This window comes from Mustelus asterias, chromosome 1 (genome assembly GCF_964213995.1).
Source record: "Mustelus asterias chromosome 1, sMusAst1.hap1.1, whole genome shotgun sequence".
Lineage (NCBI taxonomy): Eukaryota > Metazoa > Chordata > Chondrichthyes > Carcharhiniformes > Triakidae > Mustelus > Mustelus asterias.
In genome coordinates this window covers 107964388-107981709 of record NC_135801.1, presented here as the reverse complement: position 1 = coordinate 107981709, position 17322 = coordinate 107964388, and the positions used below count along the sequence as shown (strand labels likewise).

At 42.1% G+C, this 17322-nt stretch overlaps 1 protein-coding gene across 2 annotated transcripts in view; it reads right to left on the bottom strand.

The window, feature by feature from the left end:
* Positions 1 to 260: 260 nt before the first annotated feature.
* slc30a9 (solute carrier family 30 member 9) overlaps positions 261 to 17322 on the bottom strand; it is a 100589-nt gene continuing 83527 nt past the window's right edge. For both annotated transcript variants that reach the window (XM_078216833.1, XM_078216842.1), the window contains exons 17-19: positions 10759 to 10888; positions 4758 to 4871; positions 261 to 2023 (exon numbers count right to left, since the gene is read on the bottom strand). In XM_078216833.1, the coding sequence (XP_078072959.1) occupies positions 1979 to 2023; positions 4758 to 4871; positions 10759 to 10888 (289 nt within the window). In that variant the 3' untranslated portion in view covers positions 261 to 1978. The remainder of the gene's footprint in view (positions 2024 to 4757; positions 4872 to 10758; positions 10889 to 17322) is intronic.

The window sequence follows — 17322 nt, the reverse complement described above, 5'->3', positions numbered from 1 at the left end:
TTAATAAATTAGGAAATCAGTTCTACTTCCAGGAATCTAATCACTGCATTTTCTGGAATCATCCAAATCTATTTGCTAACTTTAAGGTACAATAATCTGAAGAAAATGTATTCCTCTTAATTAAATAATTTGTATCATGTGCCACAAAATAATTACTATTCAACAGAAGTCCATTATTTTTGAATTACAATTCCCTCAGCCAGTTCAAACCAGTTGATTAAAAGAAATCAAAAACATTAAAAAATATTTCAGCCTTTTCACAAAAAAAAATTACAATGCTGGAAACATAATCTAATAAAAAATAAAAATGCCACAAAATGTTTGGTGAAGGCTAGATATAAAAATTGATTTGTAATTGAAAGAAAATGGTTGCGTGTGCTCCAGGTGAGGGATACCATCATTGAAGAACTGGGCACTCTGAATTGCCAACTACAAGGTACATTTCCTTATCCATGCCTGAATAGTGACACTTAATTCCAACCTCAGACAAGATTTGAAAAAGTATATATATTTTTTTACTTTCCACAACAACTATTTCGGTACAAGGTGTCAAAATGCACGCAATTTAAATTGGGAGCATGAACCATTAGAAATGATCTAATTCTTAATTAGGACTCTTATCCAACTATGAAAGAAGAGGCCTTTACACTATCAACTAGGCCCCAAGAGCAAAAGGGTTTAGTGAACCAGTGGACCACCTAGTTCCCTTGTATATACATTTTTAAAGTAGGTTAAAGAAACACAATACAAAGGACACTATTTTAACACATTCATAGCAGCTTTGGGTTCAACAGTCCTACCTTCAACACTTTGCCAGGAAACACAATCTAGCAGATTCTATTTATTTTTCGATATCATAAATGTATATAACAATACATTTTCTGCAGCTGCTGCCAGACCTGTTGAGCATTTTCAGCACTGGCTTTTAAGAAATTTTGAACCGAGATGGCAGAATGTCTGATTTCATGGGATGAGTACACGAATTACTTAGTTTAAATTCTGTTTTGCATGCAAGCAGTAAAGTTACTTCTAATCTAAATAAGTTTGTTAATATGAAAAATGCACTTATTTTGATGGGAGAATTTAAAAAAACAAGTATCCAAAGAGCAAACTGCATCTCCTCCTGCAAAGCACTGCTGTTGAACTTCCAACTACTGCTCAAAATACACTTTGGTTCAAACATTTCATAAAACAACAAAGTCTGCTTATGTGGGTTTCTAATTTTATATTTTGTGAGGTCACTTAGCTGGATTTTACCATTTAATGCTTGCTCAATTAAAATAAGAGATTATCTACTCATTTGATGGAAATACTAACACTATGAACTTAAAAAAAATCATTTTCCTCTCCAAAAACCTTCCAGTTTTCAAAATAAAAACCTTACATGTACATTTTTAAAACATTGACTTCTTTTTAAATAACCATTAATTTTGGCTTGAATACTTATTGTACCAGTAAATTCAGTGGACCCATAAATAAAAGGCTTTATTTGAAGTTAGGTTTCACCCTTTCTGCTAACATTTTGTCAAGTCTGAACAGAATGGTGTAGTTTGAATCTGAGAAATTTGAGTATACAATTTACATAAGTCAACAAAAATAACTAAGATGTTTCAACAGAAAGTTATGCAATTGCTGCAATTTGCAAACAAAGTTGTTTATTCCCCCATTACAGCAGGCATTCTGATGAACGACATTCTATTAATTCACATTAGTCATCTTGCTAATGAACAGTATTAGAACTAGTTCTTTAACCACATGGAAGGTATAACACAGATCACTCCATAGCACTGCAACTCCATAGATCACCAATCTGATATAATTTATACTGTGTAATATCTAATGAGTGTAATAACAATGTGATGTAAATAGCTTATAATAGCCACAATAGGCATTGCAGTAATGGCGACAGGTAATATTTTTCTCTGTATTTGCAGTGTTCTTCATCAGACACTCCAGGCATCTTCATAGTCCACAATAACTATAAAATTTCTAAATCCACATGTCGCACATCTGGATATTTTTGCTGAAATAAGAACAGTATGTATAGATTAGCAACATTTGTTTTCTTTCAAAACCAAACTATTTCACAAGGGCAGGAAACATTCCTATAGTCACAAGATTTTCAGTTGCAAGAGGATAGGAAGCTTAAAAGTTTAGCATATGTTGTTTCTTAAGTTTGTAGGGGAGGACAGTGGTCTTCCGTGACTGGTTACGGTGTTTGTAATAGCTTGACGATTAATACTATATTTTAATCATGCTGCCAAATCCCTTTATTCATATTTGCCTCGAAACACAAGGAACACTTGGATATGAATGAATACTGTATTAAGACTTGATTGGTAACGAAGAACTGTGGGTGGACTTAATGGAATGGACTGCCGTAACCTCCTGATCTTACCTAGGTACGAAAAGGAGGTGCCAGAGATTGGAAAACAACAAATTTAAGCCTACATTCATGAAAGGGTGCAAGGACATTCCTAGTATTCATGGGCCAGTTAATTTAACATCAGCGGTGGGTAGGATTTTAGAAACAATCAGGAAGAAAACAAATCAACTTGGAGGGGTTTGATAAAAGGAGAGCCAGCAAGGATCTGCAAATTGCAGATCTTACTCAAAATTTAAATTGGATTAGTCGAGCAAGAGAGAAGATTGATGAAGCAACGGCAATGGATGTTGTCGACTAGATAAGGGTGTTTGACAAAATAGCTGGTTAGCAAAAAATCAGAACAGGAGGTCATTGTTAATAAAAAAAAGTTGCTCAAGGATACAATACAGCAAGTCATAGTAAATCAGAATGGAGGATGGTCGACACTGCTGTTTCTCAAGATTCAGTGTGTAAGTTTTTCGGGCAACTCAGGCCTTTTTATGAGCTGGAAAAAGGACTTGAACCCTAAAGAACTGTGAAAGTGGCCACATTTGGCTGCAGGACTTGACCAAAAATTTCCCAGGGAGCTCAGCCAGCCTGTGTGTGTGTGCGTGCGTGCGTGCGTGCGTGCGTGCGTGTGAAGGGGCCCAGTCCAAAAATTGCAAGCAGCCAGAAACCAGACGGACTGCTGATTAGGTTATCAGCAGCACAAAAAGGAACTCACGACATCACCAGACTAGGCCAGCAGCAAGACAATGCACCTGGTCTGGACTCAATACAGGTGATAATGGCCTTGTCCCAGAGCGAGGAGAAGCCCATTAACAATTAAACGATCTCCGATGGAACAATAAAGGACAGCAAGAGACCTACCACCTGGGATGGGATCATCTGGTCTCTATGGACTGTAAGATCGCAGCTGCAGCTGCAGATAACACTAGCAAGCCTTTGTCTGTGGAACTGCCGGTTGGAAGGGGGCGGAGTTGGCAGGAAAAAAATTCAAGTTTTACAATATAAAAGGATGGTCAGGCCGGCCATCTCGCTCTCTTTTCTCTTCGGACCAGCATAGCAGCACTCTTCTCCTGTTTCCTGCCTCTCGTTAGTCTCCAGCACGCAGCCCGAAGCCCACTGAGCAATTTAAACTAGGATTGTGAGTATCCCCTGGTAATTCGCGAAGTTCCCGAGATCATCATAGTGCATGAGGCTTTGGGGAAAGGGGGGGCTTTTGCATGCACCTTTCATAGTTTAAGACATGGTAAACTTGTGTAAAGTAAGCATTCCGGTGTGTCCGTTTTAGTATTCCTTCCATAGCTATAGTCTTAGAGCATAAGGCATTGTGTGTTGTTTTCCTGGTGTTTGGTGATTGACCTTGATGTTTTAATAAATATATATATATATCTTTGACTTCCATTGGAGTCCGTTTTGATCTTTTCAATTTCTCACCAACGATCCCTGACTAAGTCACAATATGAAATATTCCTTACCATAATTCCGGAGTCTAGAACTGAGGGTACCCTGGGCGCTTCGAAACCGCCCACTCAGGAAAGGCTGCCAGGTAGTGGATAGGCAGCAGTTTCCTTTTCTCTCCCTTGGGAGCGCTACTCTAGTGAAGTAGACGCAAGGTGGCCGTTGTTCCATCGGCGAGAGAGAATCACTTGGGCATTGGTGGGGTTTGGGTGACGGAGAACCAAACCTAAAATAAGCCCAGTGGAGTTAAAAAGAGGGATCCCGCTACAAGTGCTAGGATCACTACTTTTTGAGGATGATATAAATTGACTAGGAATAGATGGGTTAGCAAAATGGGCAGGCAAGTAGCTGATGGAATTTAAGAGAGAAATGAGACATGATACATTCTGGTAGAAGGGTTAGGAAAAATAAATACAAACTTAATAGCAGGGTTCTAAAGAGTGTATCGGGACAGAGGGATCTTGGCGTCCATGTGCACAAATCCTTAAAGGAGTCAGGAAATATTGGGACTGTAGTTAACAAGGTAACAAGGTCAGGAGCCAAGTGGCCCTAGCAGAACCAAATAAAAATCTAAGTAGCTTGTTGTTGTGTAAGTGCTGCTTGACAGGAGGCTGATGGAGCAATAATCGGCCAATTAGCCATATTGGATTGGCCTACCTTTTGTGGAAAGGACATATTTGGGCAGTTTTCTATATTAGATACCAGTGTTGTAGCTGCACAGCAACAATTTGGCTAGAGATAGGCTACTTCTGGAACACAAGTCTTCATTCCTACTGCCAGGGCAGCATGATGGCACAGTTGTTAGACCTGCTGCCTCACAGCACAGGGACCAGGGTTAGCAATTTCCCTTGTTTGATATTGGACAAAAAATTAAGCATGTAAGCACTCATACAAGTACATGTATACACATAGTTCAAATAGATAATACCTTGAGTGCCCGCTCTAGCCGGTCAACCTCGGCTCCCAGAGTGTCAATGATATTCTCTCCATGTTTCAGCATAAATGCTTCCAAGTCTTCTGGAGATTTTACCATTTGAATCTCCTGCAGAATAAAGATGATGTATGAACTCATTAGTTCTATTGGATTATCTTACAAAAGATTACCAGCATCAAGCATTGGTAGAATAGGTGGTAAAAATTGCATTGCCATTGCCTACTCTGTTATCTCCTCAAAAATTGAAATCCATGCTGACTACTCATGACATAGATGTTCTTCTATTGCCAACCACTGACGTTAAGCTGACTACTTTATAATCTGTGGACATTTTCTGTCTCCCTTCTGAAATGCAAGAACACAAGGGGCCAACTCCTCCTAGGGTTTGCCTGTTCCATCATTCAATAAAAGCTGATCTGATTGTAGTCCTGATGGCTTCAACTCCATGTTCCTACCAACCTTTGATATCCTTTGACTCCCTTGTTATTCAGGAATCTATCTACTGTTGCCTTAGAAATATTCAATGACCCTGTCTCTATCACTCTGGGGAACAGAGTTCCGCACACTCAAGACTCTCAGAAAAAAAAATCTTTTCAACTACATTAAATGGGAGACCCCTTATTTTTAGACTGCATGCCCTAGTACTCGTGTCTCTCAGGGTGGATGCTGAAAGGATATTTTCCCTTCTGTCAAATCCCCTCAAGATGTTGCATGTTTCAATAAGATCACCTCTCATTCACCTAAACCCCAACGGGTGCAGGCCCAATCTTTCCTCACATGATAACCCCCCTCATCCAGGTATTGTCGGAATCAGTCGAACAGTTTTTTGAACTGCTGCTAATGCAATTATGTGCTCTCTTAAATGAGACCAAAATTGTACATAGCACTCTAAATGTACTTGCACCAGTGCCCTGTACAACAGCAGCAAAACATCTCTACTTTTATTCCATTCCCCCTGCAATAAATGCCAACATTCAAGTTGCCTTTCTAATCCCTTCATGTACCTGCATACCAACTTTTTGTCATTCATGTACCAGGATGCCCAGATCCCTCTGGATTGCAGAATTCTGTAATCTCTCTCCACTTAAATATTATGTTGCTTCTCTATTCTTTCTGACAAAGTGGATACATTCACATTTTCCCACATTGTACTCCATCTGCCAATTTTCTGCCCACTCACTTAACCTATCCATAATCCTTTGCAGACTCCCTAGGTCCCATTCACAAGTTACCATCCTAGTTTTCTTCATGTCCCCAGCAAATTTACATTTCGTCCCTTCAGTCAAGTAATTGATATTGGCCAGAATTTTCCAGCTGTTCACACCAGCATGATCTTCTGGTCCTGCCGACCGCACACCCCCTCCACAGGTTTCCAGGAGACATGGGGTGTATTCAGTGGCACAAACAGAAGATCTTGCTGCTGGCGAATGGCACACCACCTCCCACCACAAGAAACATGCCATGGGGATGCTGAAAAAACCCTTCCATAGATTGTAATAGTTGAAGCCCCAGCACTGAGCCCTGTGGCACTCATTACATTTTGTCAACCTGAAACTGACCTATTTATGCTTACTGTTTCCTTTTAGCTAATTAATCCTCCATCTATGCTAATATATTATCCTTTCACCATCAACATTTACTTGTGTAGTGACCTTTGATGTGACACTTTGTCAAATGCCTTCTGAAATCCAAGTACACCACATCCACAGATTTCTTTTTATCAACGTTGCTCATTACTTCCTCAAAGAACATTAAATTATCCAAACTTGGATTTCCCTTTCCCAAAAGCATGTTGACTGTCTGATTGCAATGAGATTTTCTGTACCCTGCTATAACTTCCTTAATAGATTGCAGCATTTTTTCAATGACATACTAAACAAACTAGGCTATAGTTTCTTGCTCCCTCCTTTTTTGAATAGAGAAGTTACATTCATCATTTTTAAATCTGATGAGACCTTTCCAGGATCTAGGGAATTTGGAAAAATTACAACCAATGCAACTACCATCTCAGCAGCCACTTCTTTAAGACCCTAGGATGAAGTCGATCAAGGCTTGGCAGCTTTTAGTTTTAATTTTCTTAGTGCCCTTTCCCTGGTAGTTGGAAATGGCACAAGTTCCTCCCTCCTCTTCAACTCTTGATTCACTATTTCTGGGATGATATTTATATCCTCTACAGTAAAGACTGACAACATATATCTGTTCAATTACAGAACCTTAATAGCGCAGGAGGCCATTCAGTCCATCAAATCCACAGTGACTCTCTGAAAGAGCATTGTACCTAGTCTCTTACCCCGGCTCAATTAGATCATAATCAAATTCCATTTCAAATATCTTGATCAAACCTGCCTCCACCACCCTCTCAGGAAGTTAAACTCCAACTACCCTTTGGGTGAACATATTTTCCTCATCACATTTACTCCTTTTGCCAATTATTTTGAATCTGTGCCCTCTAGTCCTTGATGTTCATGAATTAGAAGTTTCCCACTATTTACCTTATCCATTCCCCAAGTCGGTTCTCAGCCTTCTTTTCTCCAGGGAAAAGTCCCAACCGCCACATTTTATCCTCACGGCTACAGTTCTTCATCACTGGAATCATTCTTGCAAACGCCTCTGCACTCTCTCCAATACCTTCACACCCTTTGGGGATGGCACCGAGAACTTGGAGCACTCTAAATATATATATATATATATATATATATATATAAATATATATTCCATCAGTTGCTGCATCTCCTTTAGTGTTTCTCCCTTTTCTCTCTCCATACTCTTCCTGCCAAATTCTCTGTATTGAACTTCATCTGCCACTCATGCCTACGTCCTCTTGAAATTCAACACTGGACTCGAGGACAGCTGCAATGCTTGGATTTTGCCTAGCCTCAGTCGGAAGCTTGAGCGACGCAGGCATGGAAAAAAATCAAAGTAGATAATTGAGCACAGAGTGGCAAACGACACTGGAGGTAGTTACTGTCCAATAATAGTATCTAGCATTTTCCCCACGACAGATGTTAAGTTAACTGGCTTGTAGTTTCCTGCTTTCTGTCTCCCTTTTTCAATAAAGGAGTTACAATCGCTATTTCCCAATCTAATGGAACTTTCCCCGAATACAGGAAAATTAAACCTCATGCAATTATCTCACTAGCCACTTCTTTTAAGACCCTAGGATGAAATCCATCAGGACCCAGACTCTTCTCAGCCACAGCTCCAACAATTTGCTCAATGCCCCTTCGCTGGTGCCTACTTTTCCTGAGCTTCCCCCTCCCTTGTATTTCCTGATATACAGCTATTTCTGGGAAGTTACAGGTATCCTCTGTGGTGAAGACTGTTCAATTCATCTGCCATCTCCTTATTTTCCATCAATTCGAACAAAGAACTAAGAAAATTACAGCACAGGAACAGGCCGTTTGGCCCCTCAAACCTGCACCGACCATGCTGCCCAGCTGAACTAAAGCCCCCTACCCTTCCTGGGACCAGATCCCTCTATTCCCATCCTATCCATGTATTTGTCAAGACGCCCCTTAAAAGTCACCATCGTATCTGCTTCCACGACCTCCCCTGGCAGTGAGTTCCAGTACACCGTCTGTGTAAAAAACTTGCCTCGTACATCTCCTTTAAACCTTGCCCCTCACACCTTAAACCTATGCTCCCTATTAATTGACTCTCCCACCCTGGGAAAAAGCTTCTGACTATCCACTCTGTCGCTCCCAGCGCGGGCACCTTGCAAGCTCCCAGCGCGGGCACCTTGCAAGCTCCCAGCGCGGGCACCATGCAAGCTCCCAGCGCGGGCACCATGCAAGCTCCCAGCGCGGGCACATTCTGCCAAATCTTCTGACGTGCCACCTATCATTGTGCAAATACATGCTTTTTCTTTAAGTTTAATACTGCCTTTAACATTTTGAGTCTTGGAATCCAATAGTCTCTCCCTCAAACTGAATGCAAAATTCAATCATGTTAGGATTGTTGTTGCCTGGGGGCAGCTTTATTATGCAGTCAATAATTAATCCTATCTCATTGCACAATAGCAAGTTTGGTACAGCCTACTCTCTGGTTGGCTCCAGAACATGCTGTTCTGAGAAACAATCCCAAAGACCATGAACTGCCTTGGGAGTGAAAATCTGGCCCTATGACTCTTAAGGTTGCACTATCTTATTCCAAAATGCTGTGTAGTCAGATGATCCCTGACATTCAGGAGTGTTACAGAAATATTGATATCCTTTCATGAACATGGATAAAAACTCAAAATGTGGAAATCAAGTTTAAACCCAACCAGACTCTGCAATTTGCAAACGGCAGGGCTGGAACAGGCTATTTACATGAAGCAAGCCTTGGACAATCACCTCCCCATCAAAACCAAACAGGCCTAGAAGTTGCTACGACAGCGGATGAATGGACACTTCTCGACAATCACCAGACAAGAGTGTTCTCTTCCTGTTGGGGAACACTTCAGCGGTCACAGGCATTTGGCCCCTGATCTTTGGGTAAGCGTTCTCCAAGGCAGCCTTCACGACACACGACAGGGCAAAGTCACTGAGCAGAAACTGATAGCTAAGTTCCGCACACGAGGACGGCCTCAACCGGGATCTTGGGTTCATGTCACACTATCTGCAACCCCCACGAGTTGCCTGGGTTTGCAAAATCTCACTAACTGTCCTGTCTGGAGACAATACACATCTCTTTAACCTGTGCTTAACGCTCTCTCCACTCACATTGTCTGTACCTTTGAGACTTGATTATCTGTAAAGACTCGCATTCCAACCATTATTTTGTAAATTGAGTTTGTGTCTTTATATGCCCTGTTTGTGAACAGAACTCCCACTCACCTGACGAAGGAGCAGCAAGCGCTCCGAAAGTTAGTGGCTTTTGCTACCAAATAAACCTGTTGGACTTTAACCTGGTGTTGTGAGACTTCTTACTGGAAGTGCCTGGCCAGGTGCGACTGGCTACATTATTTCAGAATGAACCGTTGTTTACACTTCCCATGAAACTGCTTTATTAGACGAATGCAACACAGACTTGGTGGCACCCAGCTCAGTAGGAGGCCAGAAGCATAACGTGACAAGGATTGGACATAGGACAGAGAAGTTTCAAAAAGGGCGTGAAGGAAATAACCTTTTCGCACTTTCTTCGATGGCGTCTCCAGAGAATGCCTTCAACTGGCAATACAACATCTCCAACTTCTTGTACTTCGTGACGAGCATTATCTAACTGACCAGACCCAGACCACCCTGGTGAGATGACCCGAAGATCAGAATCAGCCCAGACAGAGAGGGAATGCCCAAATTGAAGACTACAGACTCTGAAACATCAGCCAATTTTCAAAAACTGAAGAACAGCCTGACCCAGCATTATTGAATGGGTATTACCAGTCTTTTCAGACAAACAGTTCAAATAGTGATAGGGTGAAGCAAATCCTCGGAAGCACGTGTTAGAAGATAGCTAGTGTAGATTTGAGACTGTTAACTTGAAAGTTAAGACAGTTTTTTCTGTAGAGTCCTATGAAGGAATTGAATATTGTTTTTCTGTGAACAGTGTTCAATAAAGCTGTGTTTGACCTTCACCTAACTCTAGTCCCCCCCCCTTTGTCTATCTCACCATGGAACACACCCAAGTTTAAAAAAGAGTTACTGCAAACTGGTCAAGGTTAGTCAGGGTATATTTGCCTACCTTTTCTTTTCATTTTACAACAGCTGTGTGTTTGAAATGGATGTCAGGCCAACAAATAATTATATTTATACAATGTCTTATGTTTCTAGTAACATTCCAGACTAAATTAGGTGCAAATTAATATCCCAGACTCAATGTTGTAACTAAATGACATTGAGCAGTTTGTTCATGAAATTTCAAAGTTTCAAGAGTTATATGACCCAAAATAAATTAATAGCAACAATGACATTTTACCAGATTAACATCTCCCTTAAGTTTTGAACTACTCCGGATATTGCAACTTTATATGGAGTTGTTTACTATCAGGCAGAATCAGTTTTTTAATGTTACATACTTGTAAGACAATTTCAATGTCTTGCTTCTCCAGGTATGATCTTGTCACTATTCTGCCATCAAAATCGATTTCCGCTTTAAATCGTACTGTGTTCAGACCCATGTCAGTAGCCTTCACATCGTGTACAGCTCTGATGAGAGTAAATAGGTCATTAATATCTAAAGTATTTTAGCGATTCAAAACTTGGGGAACTGGGAAAAAAATAAAAATAATACAAACAATTTAATACTACATTTTGCCTTGCAAGGGAAATAATACATTAGATCACAGTGTTAATGCTTGTATTCAATCCTTTTGATGTTAGCTGGGTTGCATAGAAGAGATCAGAGAATGCTGGAAAAACACAACAGGTTTGGCAGCATCCGTAGGGAGAGAAAACAGTTAACGTTTTGAATCCGACTCTTCATCAGAACTAGGAAAGGGAAAACGGATTGGACATTATATTGCAACTGGGAGAGATAGTGACAAAGATGTAGCAAACTGAAGAACAAGAGACAAATGGGGGTGGGGGGGTGCACATAGATGGAGGGCTTTGAATTTTGAGAAACAAAATGTATGTGATTTCATCATAGAATCCCTACAGTGCAAGAGACGACCATTTGGCCCATCGAGTCTGCACCGACCACAATCCCACCCAAGCCCTATTCCCGTAATCCCACATATTTACCCTGCTAATCCCGACACTAGGAGTCAATTTAGCATGGCCAATTAGCCTAACCCGCACATCTTTGGAGAGGGAAGAAACCGGAGCACCTGAAAGAAATCCACGCAGACACGGGAAGAATGTACAAAGTCCACACAGACAGTGACCCAAGGCTAGAACTGGACCTTGGGTCCTTGGCGCTGTGAGGCAGTAGTGCTAACCACTTTGCCACCATGCCGCGCAATTTAAAAAAAGGATTTAGATTGAAGAGAACGTTCACATTCTAAACTCAATGTCAAGCCCTGAGGGCTGTAATGTGCCTAATTGGAAGATGAAATGCTGCTCCTCCAGCTTCACTGGAGCATTGCAGTATGCCAAGGTTCAACATGTGGGCATGAGAACAAGGTGCGGCATTAAAATGGCAAGCAAAAGGAATTTTGGGGTCATGCATGCAGCTTGAGGAATGGCATTCCTCAAAGCAGTCACCCAGCTTGCATTTAGATTCCCCAATGCAGAGGAGACCACATTGAGAACAGCGAATGTAATGGACCAAGTTGAAGGAGGTTAAGTGAAATGCTGCTTGACCTCACAGGAGTGTTTGGGGCCTTGAATGGGACAGTGTTGCACCTGCTGCGATTGCCAGAGAAGGTGCTGTGGGAAAGAAATGGGGAGTTGGGTGCGATGGGGGAGTTGACCAAGGTGTTGTGTAGGAAATGGCCCTTGTGGAATGCTGATGGGGAAAGGGGGTAAGGGAAAGATGTGTTTCATGCTGGCATCATGCTGGAGTTGGCAGAAATAGTGTAGGATGATCCTTTGAATGCAGAGGTTGGTGGGGGATCCTCGCTTGGTTCTGGGAGGGAAGGGGTGAGGGTAGAGGTCCAGGAAATGGGTCGAACAAAGTTGAGTGCCCTGTCAAGTGTGTGTGTGTGTGTGTGTGTGTGGGGGGGGGGGGGGGGGGGGGGGGGGGGACACGATACATTTTTCCAGGTCCAGACAAAATCATGAAGGGGCATCATTGCAGTAACAGGAAGAATTGTGGGAGCTGCTCTGAGCAGGACTGGAACAAGGAGTGCTCCACATAACCCACAGAAAGACAGGCATTGTTCTTAACGGAGGTGAAGCTACAGCACAGGACTACTTGTGCCAAACAGCACAAATAAGTGATAGAAAAAGCCAAGTCATCTCATAACCAATACATCAGAAGGAGGCCATTCGGCCCATCGAGTCTGCACCGACCACAATCCCACCCAGGCCCTACCCCCACATATTTACCCGCTAATCCCTCTCACTTACGCATCTTAGGACTCTGAGGGGCAATTTTTAACCTGGCCAATCAACCTAACCCGCACATCTTTGGACTGTGGGAGGAAACCGGAGCACCCGGAGGAAACCCACACAGACACGAGGAGAATGTGCAAACTCCACACAGACAGTGACCCGAGCCGGGAATCGAACCCGGGACCCTGGAGCTGTGAAGCAGCAGTGCTAACCACTGTGCTACCGTGCCACCCTAGTCATCTCTTCCTCCTCCAGAGATACCCAGCATCACAGAAACCAGTCTTCAGCCAATTTGATTCATTCCACGTGACGTCAAGAAATGGCTGACGGCACTGGATACTGCAAACTCAGTCAACATTTGACTGAAGAGTCAATGGGAATCTTTTGGGGGAGGGGGGGGGGGGGGGGGGGGGGGGAGGTGTACCCTCTGTTGGTCAAGTTATACCCAGTGTCAAGGAAGATGCTTGTGGTGGTTGGAGGTCAATCATCTCAGTTCCATAGCAGGAGTTCCTCAGGGTAGTGTCCTAGGCCCAACCATCTTCAGCTGGTTCAGCAATGACCTTCCTCCATCACAAGGTCAGAATTGAGGATGCTCGCTGATAATTGCGCAATGTTCAGCACTATTGATTATTCCTCAAAAACTGAAGCAGACCATTCCAGTCCAAAGATGTGCGGGTTAGGTTGATTGGCCAGGTTAAAAATTGCCCCTTAGAGTCCTGAGATGCGTAGGTTAGTGGGATTAGCGGGTAAATATGTGGGGGTAGGGCCTGGGTGGGATTGCGGTCGGTGCAGACTCGATGGGCCGAATGGCCTCCTTCTGCACTGTACGGTTTCTATGATTCTATGATTCCCAAATGCAGCAAGGCTTGGACAATATCCACACTTGTGCTGACAAGTGGCAAATAATAGTTGTGTAACACAGGAGCCAGATAATGACCATCTCCCACAATAGAGAATCTAACCACCATCCCTTGGCATTCAATGGCATTACCATTGCTGAATTCCCCACTATCCAATCAAACAAGATCCATATCGGTTGAATCCAGCTAAATTAGCACAAGTATAAAAGGAGATTGAGTTTTTGCTGAAAAATGACACCCTTGAGTTAAGTTCTAGCAATTGGAGCTCTCCTATTGTGATGGTGCCAAAGCCTGATGGAATGCAAGAACGTCTGGGGAAAAAAGTGGACAAACAGTGGAGTTGCCTCTCCATGTGCTCCATGGTACTTTTCCAGCTCTGTTTGGGAGATCATGGTTGGAGAAGATAAGGCTTAACTGGAGTGCTGTCAATAGACTGGTAAATGTCAAAAGAGATCTACAACACCTTCTGGATAAAAACAAGAAAGTATCTGAAGAACCACTGGGCTCGTTCAAGATAAAGCGAAATAGTCAACCAAAAAATCTCAAAGCAAGAAGCAGTGCCATATGCAATTCATTCCAAGGTTGAAGAAATAGCACGACTTGGATTTTCACAGTAACTTCATTGCAACGTTAATGTAAGCCTACTTGTGACATTAATAAACTTTAAACTGGTCTGCTAGAGCCAGTTACAATGAGTGACTGAGTACCCCCATCATACCAGTCATGAAACCAGATGGTTTAGTTGATATATGTGATGATGATTTTAAGACGGCCATAAATTCGGTATTGTGAGATCAAAATTTGATTCCTTTCATTTTAGATGTGTTTGCTGGGTATCAGGTGGGCAGAAATTCAGCAAGATTGATCTTTCACAAACATATTTACAGCTGCATGTAGCCACTGAATCACAACCAATGCTTATCATAATTTCTCAAAGATATTTTTTGCTATAAAAGACTGATTTTTGGAATAACATCCACACCAGCCCTACTCCAGAGATTGATGGATCAGATTTTAACTGGTCTCTCTGGTGTACATTACCTGGATGATATTCTAATTACAGGGTCCAGTGAACAAAAGCACTTGAATATTTTAGAAGCATCATTGGAACATCTTCAAGCGCATGGTATGCGTATCAAGAAAGAAAAAAGTGTGACTTTTCCCAGACGTCAGTCCAGTATTTGAGTCACGTTATTGATAGTAAAGATCTACATAAAGCACCGAAAAAGATGGATGCTATTTAAGAAGCATCACGTTCTATGAATGTGACACAATTAAGGTCCTTTCTAGGATTGGTAAATTATGGTGGCAAATTTGATCCTAACTGTGCTACATTATTGAAGCCATTGCATCATTTACTGTGTGAAACAGTTATGGGACTGGAAAAACAGAATGCAAGAAAGCATCAAGGATGACAAAGATGCTTTGCAGCAATCTGAAGTATTGGTTCATTTTAATCCAAAGCTACCTCTACTGCTTAAACTGTACGGTATAGTAATCAATGGCTAGCTTTGACCAATAGGTGTTTGGTTATTTGGGAATTGGGTTCTCAGTAGAGTTTAGGATTACGGGGGAAAACAGATACTTTTTGGTTTTCAGCTTTCAAAGAACTAAGTGCTTACTGTTAGTAGGCTGAAGTATAAGATTGTTCTTTGTAGTGTATTATCTTTCCTCTACTTTAACAAATACTTTTTTGTTGTTTGATGAAAGAGGGGTCTCAGTTCTCATTGTTTCTGCAAACGTTTCTAGCTAATATCCAAAAAAACAATACACCACGGGAAACCATTGTTTCAGGTTGTGTGCGAGTGTTCCAACATCAACAGGGTTTCGTAACAACACTCCAAGGGTGACTATCGACCAGAAACTTGACCAGACATGTAAATACTGTGGCTACAAGAGCAGGTAGCTTGCACGGGTAACTCACCTCCTGACTCCCCAAAGCCTATCCACCACCTACAAGGCTCAGGTCACAAGTGCAATGGATTACACTCCACTTGCCTGATAAGTTCAGCTTCAACAACATTCCAGAAGCTCAACACTGAGGACAAAGCAACCCTTGCTTGATTCCACAAACATTCACTCCCTCCACTACCACACACAGTAGCAATAGGGTGCACCACCTACAAGATGCACCGCAGGAACTCACGAAGGCAACTTCAAAACATTTGATCGCTATCATTTAGAAGGACAAGGGCTGTTGGAAGTTCTGCAAATCACTATGCAGACAGGGAAATATATAGCCATTCCGTCACTGTTGCTGGGTTGAAATCTTGGAACACTCTTCCTAACAGCACTGTGGGAGTATCTACACCATACAGACTATAATGGTTTAAGGAGGAAGCTAGCCACCACCTTCTCAAGGACAATTAGGGATGGGCTACAAATGTTGGTCTAGACAGTGATGCCCTTATTCTCGTCAGAGTCTTGCAGCACAAAAAGTAACCCTTTAGCTGATTGTGTTTGTTACCTATTCTAATCCCATTTTCTAGCACTGGGTCTGTAGCCTTGCATGCTATGGCATTTCAAGTGTTGATCTAAATGCTGCTGAAATGTTGAGGGTTCCCACCTCTACCACCTTTTCAGCAATGAGCTCCAGGTTCCTACCACCCTCTGGGTGAAAAGGTTTTTCCTCAAATCCCCTCAATCTTCTTGCCCTTACCGTAAATCTATGCTCCCAGCTATTGATCCCTCTATTAAGAGGAAAATTAAAGTTAAAAAGTCCCCCAGAGAAGGGATATGCATGATTGAATGAGGAAAAGGGAGACTTATGCAAGTTACAGGGGGCTAAAAACAGTGAAAGCCTTAAGAGTATAGGAAGTGCAGGGGGTACTTAAAAAAATAAATTAGGCAAATGAAGAGGGAGCATGAAAATATACTAGCGGGCAAATAAAGGAAAATCCCAAGGTGTTTAATAAATATATTAAAGCCAAAAAGGTAACCAGGGAAAGAGTGGGTCCCATTACCCTAATGTGTGTGTGGAGCCGGAAGACGTAGGTGAGCTTTTTTGCAGATGACAAGAAAATTGGTGGTGTGCTAAATAGCAAGGAGGAAAGCCTTAGAATACAGGATGATATAGATAGGCTGGTCAGATGGGTAGAACAGTAGCAAATGGAATTTAACCCTAAAAAGCGTGAGGTGATGCATTTTGGGAAGACTAACAAGGCAATGGAATACACAATAAACAGTAGGATGCTAGGAAGTACAGAGGACCAGAGGGACCTAGAGCATGTCCATAGATCCCTGAAGGCTGGACAGGTAGATAAGATGGTTAAGGCAGCATATGGGATACTTGCATTTATTAGCAGAGGCATGGAACATGAGAGCAGGGAAAGTATGATAGAGTTCTGCAAAATGCTCATTAGGCCATAGCTTGACTACTGTGTGCATTTCTGGTCGCCACATTTCAGAAAGGATGTGATTGCACCAGAGAGGGTGCAGAGGAGATTCACCAGGATGCTGCCATGGTATTTCAGCTATGAAGTGAGACTGCTTAGGCTGGGGTTGTTTTCATTAGAGCAGAGAAGTCTGAGGAGTGACCTGATCAAGGTTTTTGCATCAGTGCTCATTTTGAAGCAGGATAATGTAGATATAAACATCAGGGAGGGTTACTCTGATCGAGTTGAACAAATTAGCATTAGGAGGTATTAGCAGTTTTAGCAGGCTTAATAGGTGGATAAATCTCCATATCACCAATTTCTGTCACCTGCAAACTTACTGATCATACCACCTAGTTTCACGTCTAGATCATTAATGTACACAACAAACAGCAAGGGACCCAAGACA